The sequence below is a fragment of the Chiloscyllium plagiosum genome, chromosome 24 (assembly GCF_004010195.1).
Source record: "Chiloscyllium plagiosum isolate BGI_BamShark_2017 chromosome 24, ASM401019v2, whole genome shotgun sequence".
Lineage (NCBI taxonomy): Eukaryota > Metazoa > Chordata > Chondrichthyes > Orectolobiformes > Hemiscylliidae > Chiloscyllium > Chiloscyllium plagiosum.
The window spans coordinates 34,901,648-34,925,854 of NC_057733.1; the positions used below are offsets into that span (position 1 = coordinate 34,901,648).

Sequence of the window (24,207 nt, forward strand, 5' to 3'; positions counted from 1 at the left end):
CGCCTCGGAACACTTCAACCCCAGGGCATCAATGTGGACTTCAACAGTTTCCTCATTTCCCCTTCCCCCACCTCACCCAGTTCCAAACATCCAGCTCAGCACTGTCCCCATGACTTGTCCGGACATGTCCTACCTGCCTATCTCCTTTTCCACCTATCCACTCCACCCTCTCCTCCCTGACCTATCACCTTCATCCCCACCCCCACTCACCCATTGTATGCTATGCTACTTTCTCCCCACCCCCACCATCCTCTAGCTTATCTCTCCACGCTCCAGGCTCACTGCCTTTATTCCCGATGAAGGGCTTTTGCCTGAAACGTCAATTTCGAAGCTCCTTGGATGCTGCCTGAACTGCTGTGCTCTTCCAGCACCACTAATCCAGCAGCTGTTTCTTTACCTAACATATCATTTGCGGAGCTTACAAGGAAGATAGATAAAGAGAAAGCAGTCAATGGGATATATTTGAATTTTCAGAAGGAATTTGATAGGATACCATGTGTTAGGCTATTTAGTAAGATAAGAGCCCATGGTTTTAGAGCTAGTATACCAGCACTGATGGAGGATTGTCTAACTTATTGAAGCCAGAGTGTTGGGATAAGGGAGCATTTTCAGGGTGATCACAGTGAGAAGTCACAGAGATTGGTGCTAGGGCCACAGTTATTCGCAATGTGTATTGACAACTTGGATGAAGAAAGTGAATGTACCATAGCCACGTTTGTGGATGGCGGAAGCATAGGCAGGAAGGCAAGTGTGAGCATGACACAAAGAGTCTCTAGAGGGACATACACAAGTGAAGCAAGTTGGCAAAAACTTGGAAGATGGAATATAATGTGTGAAAATGTGAAGTCATGCAATTTGGCAAGAGAAATAAAAGAGCTGAATATTATTTAAATAGAGAAAGACTGCAGCAAGCTATAGTACAAGGGGATTTGTGTGCCCTCATGCACAAATCACAAAGTGCTAGTGTTCAAGGTCTGTATGTCATAGGGAAGGCAAATTGAATGTTGGCATGATTTCAAAATGGATGGAATATAAAAATAGGGAGCAAACAAAAGCAAAAATTGCTTGAAGAAACTCAACAGGTCAGGCAGGATCTGTGGAGAGAAAACAGAGTTAACATTTTGAGTCCAGTTACTCTTTACAGCAGAACTGTCTATGTCCATATGCAGAAAGACCTGGATAACATCTAGTCTAAGTTACTTGCCACTTATCCGCCTAAGCCTGAATACTATCCAGGTGGACACAGACACATTCAGTAGCTGCTTGGAAGAAAAGTTGATTAAAAATGCCAAACAATGGCTGCTGGTCCACTTTCTGTGCACGGGTTTCACATACCCCAGATGCATAAAATGCAGATCTTCCAATAACATAAGTACTGCAGTATTACTGACTATTTTGTGTGAAATATGATGGCCCCATTTTGCATGCCTGTCTGCTACCTTCCCACTTACATCTATTCATAATCCAGTCATCTCATAGTCTTGTTAGTATCGAAAGGGAGAAAGCGTGAATTTGAAAACACACTGCACACTGACCCACACTGTCACCTCACAGTCCATTTTTGACACTTGCTCACCATTCTTGATTTTAACTAATTAAAAAAGTCAATTTAAAGTAAGAATGGTTAACTTTGAAATGAATGCAATAAGTGCGAGGGCAAGATTTGGCTGAGCTTGCAAAGGACACCCTTCTTCTTGATACACGTATATAAAAAGAATTTTTCATTTGTAAAAGTGTTGCCATCAGATGTGTAGGTCTAGGTTCCAGGATGTGTAGAAGCATATTGATGCCCTCAGAGTGCATGAGAAAATTATTAGGAGATTTTAATTTCGCCATTAGTTGTCTTAGCATGAGAAAAATATCCTTTGAGTGTTCTGATAACATATTGCAATGATATTGAAAATTTGAAGAGAGCAGTTTAATGCTTTTTTTTAATAAATATTTAATACAAAATGATAGTGCTTTAATTGCTTACTAGCATGATGTGGAACTGCTATTTGTGAATGCCAACTTATATGGCATTGGAGACCAATACCATATTATTTCCATTATAGTATTACTATGGCAAAGGTATCTATATTGCCAACAAATTTAATGAGAACATGATTCAGTTGTCATATAGAAATGTACAACAATCATATTTCATCAGTTGAGTTGGAAACAAGTTGGTGTAATGCAGTGAACAACAGAGTTGTTTTGGCATTGTTATTTTGATTCTTATCAATATCTACAAAATAAATTGGGGAATTGTAAAACTTTGTTCAAAGTCAGCTTGATAGATTGCCAATAATTACTGTTTCAGTTTGGATCTATAAGACATGCAGTGTGATCTCAATCCTGTGTTTTGAACCTCGACATTGTTTGCATTATTCTGGGAAGACCAATAATATAGTTTCACATTGATCTTACTCAGAATGCTGGCACAATTAAATGTGATATCATTGCATTGACTTATTAATAAGTAACATGAAAATCATACAGTTTGACTTTAGCTTTTGGCTATATGGTGTGATGCCATTTTTTAGTTCATTTTAAATCTTGGGTTCTGAGGACTATACTACAAGGATAGAAAACATTTTTCCTGTGTTGAACAATGTTATTATTTCATGCACTCACACACATATACGTTTACGGACGTTCATATATGTATACAAATACATACCACATGTATGAATGCAGGTACTTCCATACACTTACACACATACAGGTATTAGAATGCCATTCTAGGACTCAAATTCACACTGAGATTTCATGGAAAAACAGCATTTTTCTGACCTGGATGTGTCCAGTGATGCTCTTCACACTTGTGTGTCATTATTCATCTGTGTTCAAATTATTTTGACCCCCAAGAGTTAATCTTTGGCTTCCGTAAATCAAAATTCTTGTCTCTTATTCAGGACATGTGCGTTAATCTGCCCGAACTGTAAATGAGTTCCCTCGCACAGCTGCGTTGGTGCTTATTTTGTCACTCCTTGAAAGAGCTCCAGTGTTCAAACATTGTGAGGGTCATGGCTCCAGGGACAGCTGTTACTATTAAAAATGATTTTTTTTTGATACGGACTTGTTCTCTCTCGCAATCTCCCTGTATGAATACAGAAGTCATTGTTCTCTAGTGTGTTAGTGGCTGCCAGCGAGTGCTGGAGCATGCTCTTGGCAGGGCATGTCACACTGGTGTATCATATAGTTCCTCTTCACTTTTAAAGCTGTAGTGCACTCTCATGGGAAAAGATAGACTTACAAAATGACAAACATGTCAATTATAAGGGAATTGGCACTAGGTAGCAGGCACAATGGACCGAATGGCCTGTTTCTGCACTGTAATAGGCTGTGATTATGTAATTTTCTTTTGGTCACTGTAGAATAATAATTAATTGAATGAGAATATAACTAATCTGTAACGATTTACCAACAAGTGACTTTCCCTATGTATGACCTGTAGCAATAGAAGACATTCAAGGTACAAGTTAATCTGAATTTGTGATAGTTCTGTTAAGATCTGATGTATTTCCATATCCCTCTTCCTAATTAGATGTGCTGTAATGCAATGGCATTTTAGATATGCCATATTGTATGCAATTGTGCAAAATTATTTCATCATAAGGATTTCATTTAGGATGTGGAGGAATTCAGTCTCTCTATCTGTCATAAATCTCATTAGTGTTGTTAGATTGAACAGACTCAGGCTAAAGTTGTAGTAGAGATGGATTTAACTCAGCAGAAATGAACAATGTTGAATGAGAATTTTATCATTAACTGTCTTGTATTTCTTTGCCCTGAATGAAGAAAGGTACAATCTAATAATTATAGAAAACAGATGAAGCCTAACTGTTTTGTCAAGCTTCCATATTGGAAGCATGAGATGAGCAGAATCTGTCTTTAAATCAATCACATGATTACAATCACAACACTCTCCAGTTTGCCACCTGATCTAGATCCTTTCACAATGAGCAGCGTTACTGAAAGTTTAAAGCAACAGAGAAGGAACCAGGATGCATTTTCAAGAAAAAGCTAGGATTGATTAGTAGGGTTTCTAAACCCAATCAAAGTACTTTACAGTAGTCTATTACACAATGATTTCTCATTATTGTCAACCCTGTGAAAGTGGTTTAAGTAAAATCACTAAGGTCACTTTTCCACAAAAATTATGTCACCAGCCCACCCACAAGTATAACTTTTGTCACGTCTACAATTTGTTCTTAACGTACCTCCAAATTAACTTTGGAAATTACAGTTAATGGGGCATCAACCACAGTTCTACAGTAAAGTGGGTGTCTGATTTGTCTTATGGTAGTTGGAAGTGGAATTGTTACACTGTGCATTGAATGTAGCAGCACAGATGTTTAATGTCCGTCTGTCATAATGGGAGTGACTTTCTGCAGTGGAAAGGTGACTCCATGTGGGAGTCAAGCATCTGCAGTTGGAATTTACAGACTCACATTTGCTCTAGTGAAACCAGTTAAACTTTTAACAACCCTAATTAAAGGAGACAGTTTTAATACAACAACTACATATTAACCCTTTCAGCATGTCGATTTGTTTGCGATGTGTGAATTCCCATTGGTTTGGAAGCAGCTATTTCCATTATATTTTCATGCCCTAATGCCACAGCACTGCCGCTGGAGTCAGACAGCAGATGAAAAACAAAACTGGCAGAGCAAAGATTTCATAAAGGTGACTATTTCAACATAAAAATCTTTTTTTTAGACATAGATGTAATTCATAAATATATATAGGATAACTTTAGATATATATAAAATAAGCCAAATGAATTGTTCAGCAGACCATAATTAAATCCAAAGCATGCACAGTCTATAAAAACATTTACTGTATTGTTTTGATGAAGTTAAAAATCACACAATACCAAGTTATAGTCCAGCAGGTATAAACCTGTTGGACTATAACCTGGTGTTGTGTGATTTTTAACTTTGTCCACCACAGCCCAACACTGGCACCTCCACATCATGTTTGGTGAAGGCAGAATGAGGTGAATAGGTCATCATTATACTGACAACACAAGCTGAAGCATAGATCGAGGGTTCTAAATTTTAGTGCTTTGGGTTTTACCTGCATCACTGTTGAATTCTGATACTAGCATACCGTCTCCTTTCTGAATAAAACTAGACTGTTTGTGCTGAAGTTATCTGAGTTACTTCTTGATATTGCTCATGTTTTGCTTTAAAAATGTTGAATTGCTTTAGGGAAATACTCAAATTGTTTCAGTAGAATGATGAAAACAGCAAAGCAAATTGGGTAAACGTTGAATGGGGGATCAACATTAGATATACATATCCATTGTGGATTATTTATTACATTTTCTCTTATTGATTAGAGTTTTTACAGGAGTGAAATAAAGTATTGATGTATCAAGTTCTGAGTGATATGTATTGTATTGGTATGTCAAAATATTAATATGTGTCTTTATCTTCTTTTTGTGGAACAAAAGTTAGATTAATTTACTAATGCTGGTTAAGTACAGAATAACTTATGTTATCTTGTTTATCAGTGTCTCCGAAAGCTTTCTGTATAAATCTGAATGTCCTAAAATTTCATGTCTTGAGTACAGTCTTGCCATGATCAAGAGATCTCCTTCATATCTGCAACTGTAGGAACCTTTGGAGACAAATTGTTTACTGTCCCTTTTCTGCAAGATATTTTAAAAAGAAATTTGGAAATTAATCTGAAGATGTTGATGGAATGCAACTAATTGAAGACATATGATAACAGCTAGCCATGTTTAAAATATGTAGGCTCATGGGTCACTTTATGTGAAGGTCAACACAGGAAAGTATCTGCTGGTTTTGATATTTCAAGGAGAATGCAGAGGTTGTAATTACTGTAAACATTTGCTTATCTTGTGTGCTGTACCTGCTTAACGCTGAACAAACCTGACTTGCTCTTATAGCAGTCTTTATTCTTCTCCTGAACAAAGATCGTGTTGTAACATGCTGGATGCTAGATAGCAGTGACTTCGATGTTCTGGGTCTTGCAATAGGCACCGAGACACTGGACAGGTTTAGACACACGGCTTCCTTGGGGTGAGAGGTCTGGTCATGATAGTTCACAGTGCTGTAATCAAGGAATATATCTAGAATTTTAAAAAAACTGAAACATTTCACTGTGATTGCTCTACTTGTCAGACAAGAAGTATTTTATCGCCTGTCAATCTATTGCTGTTAATTTTTATGCACACTTTGTGTTGTGCCTGTGTTCTAATGTTCCTGTTATTTCAAACTGAAATTTTTTAAAGTTTTGGTATGAATGCAGATTGGATTAATACTTCATTTGCTTGTCGGTCACTAAGGCTAAATGACCACTGCACAGCCACAGGACAGTGTCACTTCATTATAGATCACACTACATATTGATCTCAGTGAAAGGGTTAAACATAGAAACTAATAGGAGCAGGAGTACAGCTCTTGGAGCCTGCTCTGCCATTTATTAGGATCACAGCTGATCCTCTATCACAATGTAATGTCCCTGCTTTCTCCCCATACCTCTTGATGCCATCAATCCCTTGAATTTACTCAGTGACTCAGTCTCTACAGCCTTCTGTGGTGGAAAATTCCATGGGTTCACTGCCCTTTGAGTGACGAAATAATGCCTCATCTTCACCCTATATGGTCTACCCGTATCTTGAGATTGTGTCCATTGATTCCAGACTGCCCAATCAGGAAGAATATCCTCCCTGCATCTAATCAGTCCAGCCCTGTTAGAATTTTATACCTTTCACTTGACAAAATTAATACAATACGTTTATAGCACAGAATGAAGCCATTTGGCCCATCATGTCTATACCAGTCATCAAGGATCCAACTACACTAATCCCATTTTCCAGCTTGTGACACATAGCCCTGGAGGCAATCCAATCTGAACACTCCTTAAATGTTATGAGAGTTTCTGACTCAACCAGTCTTTCAGGCAGTAAGTTACAGATTCCCACCACTCTCTTGAGTTTAAAAAAAACCTCCTCAACTCTGCTGTTAGCCTTCTTTCTATTAGCTTAAATCTATATTCTTACTGTTGAATTTGATAAAAATAATTCCTTATCTTGGGGAGTAAAACCATAGAACAACAGTGAGAACAAGGCTGATTATTGTAAATTTGGAATCAAGCCAGATGAAAATGAAACCCGACGTAAGATGGTTATATCAATTAACAAGAGCCTGAGTGAGGTGAGTGGCTCAGAAAAGTAGAGTGACCGTGATTGGATATTTTAATAAATGATCATTAACAGCATTTTTTCCTGGGCTTTTTAAAAGGCAAAGCCTAAATTTGAACCTGTGTGGGCTGCACAGCCTTTTTGCATTATAATCAGTTTTTTGTTCCTGTACGACTGAGTAATGTTGCTGGTGTTTCAAGCTGCAGACAACTCAGGATTTTGAAAAGTGCAACATTTCAAATGAACCATCTTGATTGTGATGCAGCAAAGGACAGGAAATTCCAAACGCAAGTACTTGCTAAGAGAGACAGGAAATTTTGTTTCAATGATTTCCTCAAATTCTGTATTGATAAAATTTTATTTTGAGCAGTCATTTATGAAAATGAACTCAAAATTTAACCATTTGGCGTAACTATTCCCAATATGGGTAATGTCTTTGAAAGAAGCTTCCTGTCCACTCATACATCATTAAGCCTTCTTACCCCTCCCACCCCAGACCATGATATGCAAATTCTAATTTTCATGAGCATGGATGAACTCGAAGCAATTTAGATTAATTGAATTGAACCTAGATATGAGTTTAACTGTGTAAGTTCTGGGAGAAGTAGAATGAAAAGGTTTACTGTAAGGATATAAGCGGGGTTGAGGACAAAGAAGCTTGAATAATTATGTTCCAGGTAGCCTGTTGAGAGAATTGAAAGGCTGTTGAAGGAAAGATTAATAAGAAAAAGAAAAGTAATATGGACCAAAGGAGTAGATCAGGATTACAGTGTTTAGAGACACTAATTAGAGCAGGGGGATTTGATATTATAGTCTTTATTGAAACCTTGTTTCATTTGGGGTGGGACTCTTAATGAAATATTCATGGCTATTAAAAGTTTTCAGGAAAGATTCCATAGAAAGAAAAGGATTGGCTTTGTTAATGACAGACATGTTTCGTGCAACTGCATTGAAAGAAAAGATTTGAAAGAATCACAGTCCTGAGATAGGCTCTTTCTGGCTTGGATTAAGAATTAATAAAGGAAGGTGTTGTCAAATGCAGAATACATTGTCAACCACTGAAATTGGGGAATTAATATAGGATGTGATTTGTAGTCAATTTAAAGCTATTTGCAGCAGGAGCTGAGAATAGACAAACATTTGTGACAATATGAGGAGGTCTTCTTAGAATTGGATTGAAATCTGTTTCCTGAAGTGATATGTTGCCGGTTGAGCAAAAGGAAAAGCTGCAGTGTCTGGTTCTAGTTAATAATAAGGGACAAGTAGGGGACCTGAAGGTATGAGAGCCCTTAGTTTATGGCCAGTTTGTGAATTCAGTTTGTAATGGAAATAGAATATAAAGAAATGAGAGTTGAAGCTAGAAGTGTTGCACTGGAAGTTACATCAATTCAGTAGGCTGAACGAGGTCAAAGCTTGGATTAATTGGTGATAGAAAAAAGTGATAGTTGAAGCATTGGGCAAAGTTACATATGAGATGGATGAAAGTACAGATAGCCGTTTAAGATCATGCCATCTAAATGATTGGAGAGAAGGCTGTCAATGGTGGATAAAGAGGATATAGGGGATACTTTGAACAGGATGTGGAGGTAGAATTGGAGGAATGGACAATGTGTGCAAAGAAGGACATGATGTAGGGCTGAAGGAGATCACAAAATTAGGGAGATGCAAAATCACAGAGATTTAAGGGTAGAGGATGAGAGCTTTAAATTTGAGATACTGAAAACTATTATAATCAGCGAGCTGGCTTTTAAAAAAAGACTTCATACGATCTTGGTGTTGCTGGCCAGACCAGCATTTCATTCCTCATCCCAAGTTGCACCTGAAGTGGTGGTGGTGGGCTGCTTTGAGTCACTATACTCCGTGTGGTATATGTAAACCCACAGTGCTGTTAGGGAGGGAGTTTCAGGATTTGACCTTGCAACAATGAAGGAATGGTGATATATTTCCAGGTCGAGAAATATGTGTTTCTTAGAAGGGACCTTGCAGGTTGTAGTGTTTCCATGTGCCTGCTGACCTTGGTCTTCTAGAATGTAAGGATCCTGGGTTTGCAAGTTGCTGTTGAAGAAATCTAGGTAAGCTCCTGCAGATGGTAGATGGTACCAGTCTTGCCTATGTGTGGCAGTGGTGAAAGGAGTGAATATTGAAGATAGTGGATGGGTTCCAATCAGAAAGGCTACTTTGTCCTGGATGATGTTGAGGTTCTTGAATGTTGTTGAAACTGCACCAGTCCGGGCAAGTGGGGAATATTCCACCACATGACCTACTATAACTTGAAGATGGTGGACAGGCTTTGGTGAGATGAGTTATTTGCTTTCAGTGCTCCTCCTGCTATTGACCAATTGTTGCACATGCCACTTTTGTTCTCGCCTGATATCAGCAGTACATTTGGGAAAAGCTAAAATATTGATGTGTTCCCATAGTCCAATGTCTACATCTCACTTTAATACAGTGGGCAATCCAGGGACATATAGCGTAAACTCTTGTAGTAATGTGGTAATTGGAAAGTAGGAGGGAAGGAGAACATTTGAAAGAGTTTTAGCTGCTGGGACCCAATTAGAAGGTTGCACTGTCCCATTTTCCATTGCTTCCATGCACTCAATTTCAACTGGTGTAGTGAAGTGATATATAGAGCGCAACATGAGGGATAAATTAATGAATATTTATACAAGTGTGGACAGATTGGGGGCAGTCTCTGAGAACTTGCAATGGATAAGCTCTGATAAACTACCTTAATAGAGATTTGGAAAAAACATCAAAGAATTACAAGATAAAGGGAACGCACTAGATGATATATTGAAAAAAATTGAAAAGGAATTTGACAAGTGAACACATAAAGGATTAGACGGCCAGCAAGAGTTCAATTTGGCCTCTTTTTGGGAAGATTGGCCAAACCACATGGCAGGCAGGCAATGGTGAGGCATCAGGTGAGCCTTCATTTGGAATCAATGCCTTAGAGGCCACAGTCTCACTCACTGAGAATTGCAGTCCAACTTTGCTCAGCGGGACCATGAAACACGGCATGCCCACAGCTTAAAGGACTGGCACCAGGGTCCCATGTCACAGTCAAGTAAGTGAGGGTGGAGAGAGGGAATTTCAGGAGCTGGTGGCTTGTGAGGAGAGGGGTTCAGGGGAATCAGCAACAAGGGCAAGTTGGTGGTGCCTTTCACTTGCTCCCCTTTTTCCCAACATGCAGTCCCTTGTTTAGGTGTTTGGTAAAGGAAGCCCTCTCCTGCTGGAAATGGCAGGTTGGCTGTGTGGTTTCTTGTGCTGGTAACTGCACCCTCCACAGCTGGACTAATCCTAGTGGCAGCATGATGAGGTCCTCGTGCTGTTATTAGTTGGTCACTTGAGTCTCAGTTGGCACATGGGGCAGGAAGGCTTATCATGGTCCTTCCCACCCAGAACTTAATTTTGATGGCAGTAGGGTTCAGTTACCCCATCTTCCTGCCTATTTAAATGCCCTTCCACCCTCAGGCTCACCGTGAGACAGAGCAGAAGATTCCACCCTTGAAACTATTTAAAGAAAGAAAGACTGATGCTCTGTGAGGCTCTACTGATGTGTGGATAGAGAAAACAAAATAGGCACAGTTTTTCAAATTGATAGGAAGTGGTCTGTGGTGACTTCTAAAGATTCTATTTATATAGCATAATTAGAAGGAAAATTGGTTAATTATTTGAAATACAAGTACAAAAGGAATAAATTTCAGTAGATGCCTCCAGTAAAAGAGCTGGCACTAGTACAGATGCAGTCGGCTGAATGGCCTTCTTCTGTTTGTAATTCCAATAAATTTTATCAATAAGAACAGATTGTAATAAACTGAGGATTTTCAACTTGCCCTTAATTATAATTTATTGTTCGTTGCCATTCAGTAATATTCCGAGAGACTGAGAAGTGACCTTTTTGATAAATCATCTCCAGTTGAACTGAGTCTCAAAGTGAAGGGCAACATGCCAGACTCCTCTGTGAAAGTGCAGTAGTTGAATCAGTTTTATCAGTCATAAATAAAGTACAGGGAATGTGGAGATTCTATCTTTTGTTATTCTTTTTCATCATACACAGAAGCCCTGAAACCTCAGCGGTTTCTTTTTCATGGTCTGTTTGCAATTACAAGACATTTGTTTGAAAACCACTTTATTGCTTGGACTATGATAACTGAAGTATAGTCTAAAAGGAAATACGCTTGCGCACTCTTAAGAAACTGTGCTATTCAACTCTAACCTTATATTTTCTTCAGTCCCAGGATATTCCAGGTTTTCAAGCAGTTTGGCCTCCACTTTCCTTCCGATGAGCCACCTGGATCACCATAGTAACGGCAACAATGTACTTTATGGCCAACACAGGTTCTATGATACGCAGAAAGGTGAGCAAAGAATCTGGACAAGTAAATGTGTTTTAGATTTTGTTCAGAAAATAATAGTATCAATAATATAATTAAGCTTTAATTATACTTTATTTCAATTTAAGAGAAAGTAACTCGTTTATCTATCGGATTTAAGACTCTTTATTTAGGCAGCGGAATACCGTGTCTATCACTGTTAACGCATCATAAGCCTAATTTTGATCTGCATTGCAACACTTTGTTTTAATCATAACTATTCAGCATAAGTATTGTTGCTGCATATGTTTATTAAATAGTACCTAATGGACTATTTCATAGGCTTCCAATTGCCACCTTGCATTTTGCCATTTATTTCAAGTAAAATCCAAGAGATATTGGAAAGAAAATATGTAGTAAACCCTGAAATTAGAATTTAATCATCATATGTAGAGTAACGATTAGATTACTTACAGTGTGGAAACAGGCCCTTTGGCCCAACAAGTCCACACTGACCCTCCAAAGAGCAACCCACCCAGACCCATTCCCCTACACTTAATACTGCAGGCAATTTACCTAACCTGCACATCTTTGTGACTGTGTGAGGAAACTGGAGCACCCGGAGGAAACCCACGCAGACACAGAGAGAATGTGCAAACTCCACATGGACAGTTGCCCAAGGTGGGAATTGAACGCAGGTCTCTGGCACTGTGAGGCAGCAGTGCTAACCACTGTGCCACCGTATATGGTGCTCAAGCTGAAATCAAGTTGGTGAACATTTGTGCAAGGTCTTTAGCTAAATACTAGCCTGGTTGTTGTTATGGTCTTGGTGAGGCATTTTGCCCTCCCCATTAAGAGAGCATCTCTATTAACTTAGTCAGCACTAAATGCCACGGGTAAGCATTCTATTTAAGTGTTGAGTGCCCCTGAACAAGCTGTATTTTTCCATTTTTCTGTTAGCACTGAGAGGTGATTCATTCGACAGTCCAGTCCTGCAGTCATTGTCTGCCCACAGCAACCTAGCCAAATGACCATTCTTCATATATGTTTCTAGATGGTGGCAGGTTGCTAAGCACTTTGCTTTTAGAGGGATGTGAGACATTGCAGCCAGACCCCAATAGCCCCAATTTTGTTCACACCTGTTGTTGCATCCCATTCGTATGCAGAAACACAAAATCACCATTCAATATTGAGTTTGAATAATTTCTTCTTCATGGACACTATACACTTTAATTATTACCCAAACTGAGAATAATGCAAAGCAAAGTAGAAATATGTGAAATTGTCAAATTCCAGGAGGCAATAGTTTAAAGTGAGAGGGGAGAAAGTTTCAAGGAGATGTTTGAGGCAAGTTTTATATGCAGTGGGTGGTAGGTGCGTGGAATACTCTGCCAGGGGAGGTGGCAGAAGCAAATAGAATATTATCGTTCAGACAGATACATGAACAGGCAGAGAATAGAGGGATTTGGACCATGTGCAGGCAAATGGAATTAGGGTTAGAATGGCACCATGGTTGATACAGATATAGTGGGTCAAAGAACATGTTCCTGTTCTGTATTCTTCCTAAACTATAGAATTATCACTAACAGATTACAGTAATAGAGAGTCAATTGTTACTTTGAAGTTATTTGCCATCAAGAAATTTAAATTTTCCAGTATTTCAATCTAAGCAATGTAAATAAAACAGCACTGCAGACTCTTTGTGGATAAAATTCAAATAAGTAGGTTATTCAAATGAAGTGACTCCATATAAACAATGGATTGTCCCAATGAAGTCATTAGGATAAGCCAAATAAATGAATTTCCTGATCAGCATTGGACTGGAGTCATGGCAGAAAGATGTCAAATCCTATTCATGTGACCACAAAGGATTAAAAATGTTCACAAGGCTCAGCGCTTCCAGCAAAATAAAGATTTTCATTGTGATTATTATCCACTTCATAGACAAGAAATGGTGCAGAGCAAACACAAAGACACAAAGCAATAAAGCAAAGTAAGGTGGGAGAGAGGTGAAGCATAGAGGAGGGAAAAAGATGAAGCAGGAGACTAAAATAGAGAGAAAGGGAAATTCACAAGGGAAAGTCTGTTTTAAAACAAAAGTATCAATGAGTGATAGACATAACATCTTTCACAATGAGAGTGAGTTTGTGCCTGAGATATTTTTCATTTAGCCATAGAATATTTACAATCATTCAGCACAAGGGGAGGGAATTCACCTCTTTGTGCCTGAACCTGCTCTTAGAAAATGTCCAGTGAGCCTCAGTCTTGCTTTTTCCCCATTTCCCTGATTTTCTTTTCCCATTTCACATACTATCCAATTCTGTTAGGAATGATAGCTTTGAATCTGCTTCATTAGATATCTTTTAAAAATCAATGAAATAAAACCAAAAGCTTGTTATCTCCTAATTTTTTTGTTAATTACCTTAAATATGATTCTTTTGATTACCCATGTTCTCTAACCTAATATTCAAAAGACATCTCCTTTAACTTCCTTTACTTCATAAGGAACAAGCCCAGCTTGTCTAGTACTCCACATGACTAAAACTCCTTGGTGGAGAAAGAGAATTAAAACTGACTGTTTTGTCATAAGTAGGCAGGCCAGATTGTCTCGTGACTGGGAGATGTATTCTGTCATTACTATCTGTGCAAAATCCATTCCGACCCTGAAGTTTAATAGGTTCGACCTGTTAGAAATCTCAAGCACTTCCTTGGCATTGAATAGAGACCGGTTGATCAAATTCACTCCTATGTTCTCAGATTTGCTTCACATGCTTCAAGAACAAAACACAGCAAAATCGTAGATACATTTCCATGTAATCATTTGATAATTTCCACTATAACAAATCCTTAATGTTAATTTTATTTTCACATCCCTGCTTTAAGAATATTTCGATTAAAGCTTGCACGGTCTTACAACATTAATAACTCCTATCTGTATAGCTCCCTTAACACAGCAAAACTTGTGTCTCACTAGGACTATTATCAAGAAAATTGTGACAGTAAATCAGAAATAATGACCAAATGCTTAGTCAAAGAGTAGTTTCAAGGAATGTGTTAAAAGCAAAGAGGTGCAGGGCAGAGATATTTAGCAAGGGATTCAGAGCCTGAGGCCCAGGAAGCTGAATAGTCAGCCGTGAGTGTTGGAGTGACTAAAACTGAGACTATGCAAATCAAAATGAATGCAGAAGTCTTGACTGATTATAGAACATGAGGATGTTCTTCAGACTATGACAGCCAAGGGCATAGTGAAAATATGAAATAAAGGATGCAAACTTTAGAACAGGTTCTTCTCCATTTAGGATCAAATGCTAGTGACCATCAGAAGAAAGAGCAGAATAGGCCATTTGGTTCATCGAGACCTTGGCTGCCTGTAGTTAGCCTTCCTGCTTTGGATTATGGAAAGATCAATAAGCTAGGCACCCTTCTCTTGTTGCAATAAAAGCAAAGGAATGCAGATCTTGGAGATTTGAAATAAAAACAGAAAGTACCTTAGAAACTCAGCAGGTCTGGCTGTATCTGTGGAGAGAGTAACATAGCTAGCATTTTGGTATTCTTTAGAACTGCTCTGAATGAGAATCAAATCAGACTTGAAACATTAACTTGTTTTTCTCTCTCCACAGATGCTACCAGATCTGCTGAGTTTCTCCAGAACTATCTGCTCTTGTTGGAGTTTTAAGTGTTTAATTCCATTAAAATCAACATTATGTTTGTCTGTGATGCATTCCATGGCTGTATAGTGCACTGAATTTTAAAAGGTGATTTTCCAGAATTACAGCCAACCCTGGCTCAGGACCTTGCTCATCAGGAGCGTGTTTTAGGAAATAGCAAGTATACTTTCCATGTTGTGGCTGTCCATAGTAAGAGAAACCTTTGGAGGGTATCCCCAGGATTCTCATGCATGTGCTGGAAGAATCTATTCAGAAACCCATTTGGGTGAGATACCAGATGGTTACTGATGTTTTTGAAACATCCTGCAGTCTGTGCCATCGGGGGAGAAAGGGAAAGAAGAAAAATGGCAGAGAAAATTTTCAGGCAAAATATGTTATCCATATATTTTTTTAAAATCATCTCATAATGATATAGAACTATGTCCTATAAGTTAAGCAGCAGGTAAGCAGTGGAAGAAAGCAGAAGGAAGTGTCATTAATTATGATGTTATCCTATATTACCCTGATCTTGTGAAGTCTTCCTTCATTTGCAGATGGTTTCTATCTGAGGAATTTACCTGGACAGCCAACCTTGCTCTCGACCAATCATAGTTTTCCTTCGATTTCCCGAGCCACACCCAGTCATCCCATTGGTTCCTGCAGCCGAGACAGAGAGATAAGCCACTCCCACAAAACGATCAAGGAAACTGACAGACTCCTGACCTCAAAGGAACCTAATAAAGAAAGGATGAGTAAAAATGAAGCCAACTCATTGAACAGTCAAAGAACACACAAGGAGAGACATTCAGAAGACGATGGAAAAGACAGGCATAAAATTGTGCTGCCTCTGACACCAGATGTCAGATGCAAAGAAGACATAACAAATATGCATAATAGCATGTGTGAGAACAGAAATAAACACTTCAATAGCTGTTTAACAAACTCCAAAGTTATGAACGGAGATTCCAATAAAACTTTATTAGCAAGCTGCACTAATATTGGTGGGATTTTACCGAGGCAAATGGACATCCATACCCCAGGCAGGTGTACCAAAGAGAGCTTAAGGTTTGAGAGGGATTTCCGAGAAAACGGCCCATCTGGTCCAGTGCATGTCGAATGCTCAGATAGTTGGCAAACTCCGCACCATTCTGTTGCGTACTCTGTTCCTTCTTCCCTGTCCAACATTCCTTCATCATCTAGCACAGCCTCTGGAACATTCCCCTGTTTGCAGGTTCATTCCAACTTAGACCTTTTTTACCCTACTCAAGATAAGGCCAGCAGGGAGCTCAAGGTCACTGGTCCTACGTACGTGCCTTCAGTGGGACACTTCAGTGACAAAAGCCGACCATTTCAAGTCACTGCAGAAAACTGCAAGGTCAACCGAAATATGGGGAAGGAGAAGATGCATGACAAAAGCACAGAGAGGTCTGATATTGGGACTGTTCCTAATTCGCACACATCTCTGAAGCTCGATGGTAAAGGAATGGACTGGCCCCACAATTCAGCCATAAAATCCAAACAACAGTGTGTTAGCAGCACTGGTGCACAGATGGTGATGCCATTCACACCTCAGGCAGCCAAGGGCCCCTCAGGGAAAGGTAGCACTTACGTTATGCCACAGTCTCAGGATTGTTTCTGTTCGAAGGAGCTGGAGACATGCTGTGCCAAACTTACCCATTCCAGTTACGTGCTGGACCGGGAGCATGGCAGTGACGCACACGAGAAAGCTTCAAAAGATTCACAGGGGCAGAAAGTGGCCAGGATACGGCACCAGCACCATAAGCTTCCTGAGGTGGAGCACATAGGAAGTGGTTCAGAGATGAAGAGAAGGCCACCAGAGCTCAGTTGTATGAGCTACAATGGATCTCACATACCATCATGGCAGAGTCCTCAGATTCCAATGGGCGAAGACAGGAAAAGTTCCTATCTTGACCCTTTCAGTTCAAGTTTACAGCAGGCAGCAATGTTGTCACAAGGGTCTGTGCTCAACCAAGACATGTTAGGTCAGACTGATGAAGTCTCAGCCATGAAGAGTCTACTAAAATACAGCAGCTCATTTCCCCCAGGCACACAGGCGTTGATCGTTGGGCAGAAGACCCCTTTCGGAGGCCTGGGAAACATCCGGGCCAGCTGTGTCCATCAGGAGATCAAATTCCAAAGCGGGAAATCGAACCTCGATTTGGAGCGTCTAGACTGTGCCAAAGGAAGGGAAAGCGAGTCATCTCAGGGTGACGGTGAGGTACGGCAGCCTCCAGTTGGCATTGCAGTGGCTGTTGCAAGACAAAAAGACAACCAGAACAAGCATGATCTGCCTTGTAGTGCAGAGTCCAACAGACAGCACCGACATCTTCCCGGCTTAAAAGGTGAGGTATTGCTAAATACCAAAACAAATGGTCAACTAGTTTTTCAGTTAACAATCTCGACTAATTTTTAAAATTATTTTCATAAATCTGGTCATTATTATCCCTGGGAACACTGATGAAAGCAAGCCAGAATGACACCATGCATTCCAGATCACGGGGCAATATCCTCAATGTGACGTAATCACCGAATAGCATGGGTGCAGTCTTTATTCCCAGAATAGTCACGTATTCTATGTGCAAATTAATTAAATTGGTCTTACTTTGGCTGCTTCAGCTTCATACAAAATTGTTTGTTTATTAGACTGAAGTGTTTCACCTGCAGTCATGGAAGTTTGACATTGTCCAGTATCCAATAGCTAGTTGTGTCCACCAATGTTAACAGCTTGTGCTTGCTGTCCTTCCTTCCAGTTTGAAGGTAACTTGTGCTGAATTGTGATAAAACTGACCCCCAAGTTCTCTAAAATCCAAAAAAGTTGTAACATGTCTGTTTCACAGTATCCTAGTATAATTTTAGAGTCTCATGATTAGTAGCGGAAGTAAACACATCCAGTTGAAAGTATAAATGCTTAAAACTTGAAATTATACACAAGCACCACATATGTTTGCTATTTTCTGATATTATCAATTAGCTAGTAGTTTTCAGTTTTTATTGCTTTTGTGCAGATGTTTGACCAAAATTTACTCTTTATAAAATTTGTAAAGGATCTCAGTATTGAAAAGTTAATTCCTGATCATACTTTTCACACACCGTGCCACGGTGAATTTGATCCAGCTAAAAACTGGATGTGAAGCTTGAAAATTTTTTTTGAAAGTTTATGAATGAAGTGGCCCCCAAAACAACTAAAGGAAATCATTGGTACCTTTTCATAAGGCATATGTATGTTTTTCTTGTGAATTTCATGCAGTTACCAATGGCAATGCACATTAACTGTCACGAAACAGAAGCACCTTGCATTGAACATCTTTCTTTGACAATTAAAACTGTTCATTTTGTTAAGAACCTGCTCTGACTGTAATTCATATTAAAACTGTACCACTGCAACAAAGTTAGCATGGATTTTCTTTGCCGCTGGTTAGCTGCTCATGATAACTTTACCTTTAACAGGATCATCACGCTCTGCCTATGTCATAGACCTGGAAGCAGAGGAAGAAAACAATCATTTTCGTGAGGAAAGAATGGGGCTGTCACGTTTAGACAGGGAAAGGGATCAGCTTCTTCGGTAAGGTCTTTCTTAGAGTAATACAACACAAAATGAACATGCCTGTCTTTGTTAATACTCTTCATATTGTCCACACACATGCTTTACTGAATAACTTGTGAGTTAGAATACTTCCATCTTTCACAATTCTATTAATTCTGGAACATGGTCTGCAAAGTGAAAGGTTCCAAATGTAACCCTACTGTTCAAGAAAGGAGTGAGAGAGAACTGGCAATTATATACCTGTTTGCTTTATGTCAGTAACAGAAGATACTAGAAGTCAATGTCTAGGATAACTGAATGTTTAGAAAATAATTGTCTTACTGGCCAGAGTCAACATCAATTTAGAAAGGTGAAATCAGGTTTAACAAAACTGGTAAGAGAATTTTGAGAATATTAGGAACAGAATCAATAAGGAGAGACAAGCGGATGTGGTGTATTTGGATAAAGCCCTGGAAAGGAGCTAAGTAAACAAAATTAAAGTACATGAGATTGGAGTAAATGCCCTTGCATGGATTGAGGATTGGTTAAGATATAGAAAGCGGAGAGTAGGAATAAATGTGCCATTCTCAAGTTGGCAGGCTCTTAACAGCAGCCACTGCAAGGATTAGGCCCCAGCTGTGTGTGTCAATGATGTGTTTCATTGGGAGCCAATAGTAATATTCCAAAAGAATAATTAGATAATTCCACAATTAGTGAAAATGTGAGTTGTGAGAGGATGCACAAAAAAAAGTATTAAAATGATGTCCCTAAGAACATGGTTGGGTTCAGAATCCAAATACCAAAGATTCGTTGAAAATATAGTTATCACTGGCACTTACTGCCCTTCTCCAGTTGATCTTGAAAAGATGATGGTGAGCCTTTTCATTAAACCATGGAGGTCCAAGCAGTGAAAATGCTTCTTCTATGACGAAGAGGAGCAAATCGTTACTAAACCAAAATATTTTTGTTGAATTCAGGGAAAACAAGGAACTTGTGGACTTTGCACGAATCCGTCCATCTAATGGTTGTCCTGGAGACCTAAATGCAAACCTGATGGTCACTGGAGGGTCATCTTTGCAAGCTAACCAACTAGGATCTGATCCCAATGCACATCCTCACCTTACGCCTTCACATTGGCTTCCAAGGACAGGCAGCCCCTCAGTGTGGATGGGTGGGCATTCATACGGTCAGTATCTTACATTTATTAACTAACAATGTACAAACTTATGGTAGAAAGTGATCCATGACTATAACACGTTTCACACTGGCATCCAGTCCACAACCGATAACAATGGACAACTTTTTTTTTCCTTTTGTATTCCATTAAATATAAGTGCATAAAATATATTTTGGAAAAGGATATAAAAAAGCAAAACTTAGTTTAAGAAATTTCCTAATATTACATTTATTGCTAAATGTTACATGTAGGTTGCCTGAAACCAGGAAATATAAACCCTGTAATTGCCTGCAGTGTTAATATTCTTTAATGTTTTGGTCAATGTACCAATACATCTTTCTCTCTGTCTGAGCTTTTATATACATTGGTCGATCATTTGATTACTCCAGCTGAGTGTTGACCAAAGACGTTTAGTTGAAAATTGCTAAATGATCAGGTTGACAGGAGACTAACCCCACATATATGTTACATGCAGTGAAGCGTAAAAGTACAAATGAACTAGTCATGACAGAAAGCTGTGGTGAAATCATGTATGGTTTTAACAGCCCAGGAAAACACTCTGACATCTCATGCAGCTGTTGAGGAGATGAGCAACTTTTATGGAGAATTAATCTTGGGCTGGAGCAAAAATAAAACCCCACATTTTAAGTGAATACCGTATTATTCATGCTTCAGTCACAACATGAAAGACATCCTTTGTCAAGTGAAAGTCTGGAGTTACAATGCATAAATGTGAAGGAAAGCAGGAAGTTCAATTGGTACTGTCAGCTGCTTAGAATGTACACCAGCCAATTGCCACATGCAAATAGTTTCACAAATGCTGAAGTTGTCTCGAACCACGAAAATTAGGTGTGAGGGACATCTTGTGACTTCAAACTTAATATTTGCCTTAATTCTATCCAGGCAAGTGTGATTGCCAGAATATAGATATCTTTCAATGGAATTAGTCATTTAAAAGCTGCTGACTAAAGATCTGCATGGGTTCAGTTTCTGTTTACCTAATGTGGTGGGCAGACCCTATTTATTATAATCCAGGGAATTAGGAAGACCCTTGGCTCAGAGAGCCCTCAGGTCAGATCAGTACAGAACTGAATGGAGGCAGCCATGAAAGGAGTATTTTTTTAATGTCACCTGAGTGCAGTATTCTCTCTGTAAGGTGCAATTCCATCTTGTTCAACAAAAATTTTCCTGCTGCCAACCCTTTTTTGTTCTTTGTAGATTGTTTGGAATGTAACATAGCCACATGAAGATCCTCTTTTTCAGGTCACGCTCAAATCCACACATGTGTTTTCACTTTTCAATCAGTATTGAAAGCTCCACAAACAAAACATCGGGCATGCAGATTCGTTACAGAAGTTGAATGGCTCCGTTTTATTATACCGGAAAGCAAACTGACAGGAGAAAACAAAATGGCTTACTCACCTAACTCATTCCCATTTATCCTGACAAAAGTAGCATGTCATTCCCAAAGGAAAAGCATATGAGGTGGTCACATTTGGTCGAGTGGGTCTACAAGTTTTAAGTTTTCCAAAGTGGGTCTTCTACATCAGCCGCCAAAGTAATCCTGAAATTAGAATCAAGGGAGTATCTGATTACTACTCTTACAAGATAATCCTTTTTTGCTGGAACACACAACCCATCAGTAGGTCTCATTGCTGAGTTTGGAAATGCAGCATCTGGAACACAAAACGTGACTGGGGCACCAGGATTTGTTGTGTTTAATATCAGAACAGTGCCCTAAAACAGATCATCAAATTTGCCTTTGCTTTGAGCACGCTGTGAAGAATTATAAAATATTACTGCTCAGAAATGTACCGTTTGACACATGCAGTTTGTACTGTTGTTTTTCTCCATAAGAACCACTTAATTCTGACCTCACTCTCCTACTCCCTCTCCATCTACTCAATTGTTCCATTTTCAATCAACTGTCTAATTCCCTTTTCAAATAATTTATGGATTCTGTTTCAACAATAGCCTGTGGTAAAGAATTACAAAAGTTAATTCTGTCAGTGTGATGGCATTTCCTAATTTTGTCCTTAATTCACTTTGTGATTATTTGAAATTTATATAGAACTGCTTTAGTTTCTTGTCCTCCATCTTCATCAGTTAATAACCTCTCATAATTCAATGTGCTAAAAATTGGAGGGTATGAGAAAAACTAAAAATTATTTCTTGTTTTAAGCTAACGTAATCCAAGTATTTCAATTCAGGGGAAAATGTGAAATTCTTCTGCTTATTGCAGGAGATAAGAGATCAGTTTTCTGCTGGATTACAGAGAATTCTTGTCATTCCTAGCAATGTTTGACTTAATGAATATTCTGGAGTTGTCTCATATTGAAGAATCAGTGATGTGATTACCTGATAGCAGGAATATTGCGAGACGTTAATGAAAATTGCGTTACGATTAAATTGACAGACCAACTGCATAATTTCCTTCAGATTTTTATTTAAGGTTTAGACCAAACCAGTGCTTTGTGGCATCCAGCAGAAAAGCCAAGCAGGTCTATGATACTCAAGGTACAGAGTTCGCTTGATCAACCAGCCCACCTCACTGACTGAGCTTATGACTGTGAGAAGGGAGAGTAGGAGAAAGTAAGGACTCCAGTTGCTGGAGATCAAAGTCGAGAGTGTGGTGCAGGAAAAGCACAGCAGGTCAGGCAACATCCGAGGAGCAGGAGAATCAATGTTTTTGGCATAAGCCCTTCATCAGGAAGCCCTTCATTCCTGATTAAGGGCTTATGCCCAAAACGTTGATTCTCCTGCTCCTCAGATGCTGACCTGGGCACTTTTCCAGCACCATACTCTCGACTTTACTGGTACAATGTATTGTCTTAACTCACATAACAAATAGGAACATATGAATAGAAGTAGGCCATTCAGCCCTTGATCTTGTTCTACCATTCAGTGAGATCATGGCTGATCTTGGGCCTAACTCCATGTACCTGTCTTTGGCCCATATCCCTTAATTCCTTTGCTTAGCAAAAAAACTAACCATCTCAGATTTAAACTTAACAACTGATTTAGCATCCACTGCCATTTGTAGAAGAGAATTCCAAATATCTACCATACCACTTCGTGCGTGAAAGTGCTTCCTAACATCTCTCCTGTCTGGTCTGACCTTATTTCTTAGACTGTGTCCCCTAGTTTTAGAACTAGTGGAAATTGTTTATAGCTTTTCCTGTTAATATCTTGAAGACTTTGATAAGATCATACGTTAACATTCTTAAATTCTAGAGAAACAGGCTTAATTTGTATAATCTCTCCTCATAATGTACTCCCTGAAGTCCAGGTATTGTTCTTGTAAACCTATGTTGCATTCCCTCCAAAACCAATATAATCTTCCTAAAGTGTGGTGCCCAGATCTGCTCACCATACTCCAAGTAGGGTTTTGTATAACAGCAGCATAATGTCTGCATCCTTTTACTCCAATCCTCTAGATATAAATGTTATCATTCCATTAGCTTTTTTGAATATTTTCTGCATCTATTTGCAACATTTTAAATATCTATGCACCTGAAACCCTTAGTCTCTTTGGACATCCACTGTATTTCACTCAATACTATCTAGAAAATACTCTGATCTATCCTTTCTCAAATGGATAACCTCATATTTGCTTACGTTGATCTCCACCTGCAAAAGCTATGTCCACTTACCTAATCTGTCAATATCCTTTGTAATTTTATGCTATCATCTTCACTGTCTGCATGCTACCTAACTTTGTGTCATCAGCAAATTTGATACATGGCTTTCTATGCCATTATCCAACTCGTTAATAAATAATGTGAATAATTGAGGCCCTAACACAGATCCTTGTGGGACATCACTGCCAATTTGAGTACCTACCCAAGATGCTCTTTTTGCTGCAAAGGCCAAAAAAAATTAGCAATAATTCTTGTTAAAACCCAAAATTAGAGAGAAGGAAAGAGAACGCAAATCATGTTCTCCCCCTATCTAGGTGCCCCACCTCCTGTCACATTTTTGGAGTTCCCTAAGCCAAGAATCTTCAAGCTTTTTGGATTTGGCTAAATTGCATGTCTCCTTTCTACCTGATAAACAGAAATCATACCCATGTGGACTTTGCAGTAGTTTGTTTTGGAACCACATCAGTCCAATGTGATTTACTACATTCATTGCTGATCAAATTAACTTATTTTAATGATGTCTTTACCTTGAGTTTAATGCACTCAAATCTCCTACAGCAGAACGCATGTAAATATCATAAAATTATTCATAAAAGAATCATTCCAGAATAACTGGCAATTGCTGTACCACCTAGTAACATTAACCCACCCACTGTGTTATTATAACTGATCCCAATAATTGCCAGACGATTCCAACAGGGCAACATTACTATTATCCTTACA

General features: G+C 38.9%; 1 protein-coding gene across 6 annotated transcripts in view; it reads left to right on the forward strand.

Moving 5' to 3' along the window:
- bahcc1b (BAH domain and coiled-coil containing 1b) overlaps positions 1–24,207 on the forward strand; it is a 248,555-nt gene that overhangs the window by 89,800 nt on the left and 134,548 nt on the right. For all 6 annotated transcript variants that reach the window (XM_043714770.1, XM_043714775.1, XM_043714769.1 and 3 more), the window contains exons 4-7: positions 11,395–11,520; positions 15,677–17,485; positions 18,591–18,705; positions 19,644–19,852. In XM_043714770.1, the coding sequence (XP_043570705.1) occupies positions 11,395–11,520; positions 15,677–17,485; positions 18,591–18,705; positions 19,644–19,852 (2,259 nt within the window). The remainder of the gene's footprint in view (positions 1–11,394; positions 11,521–15,676; positions 17,486–18,590; positions 18,706–19,643; positions 19,853–24,207) is intronic.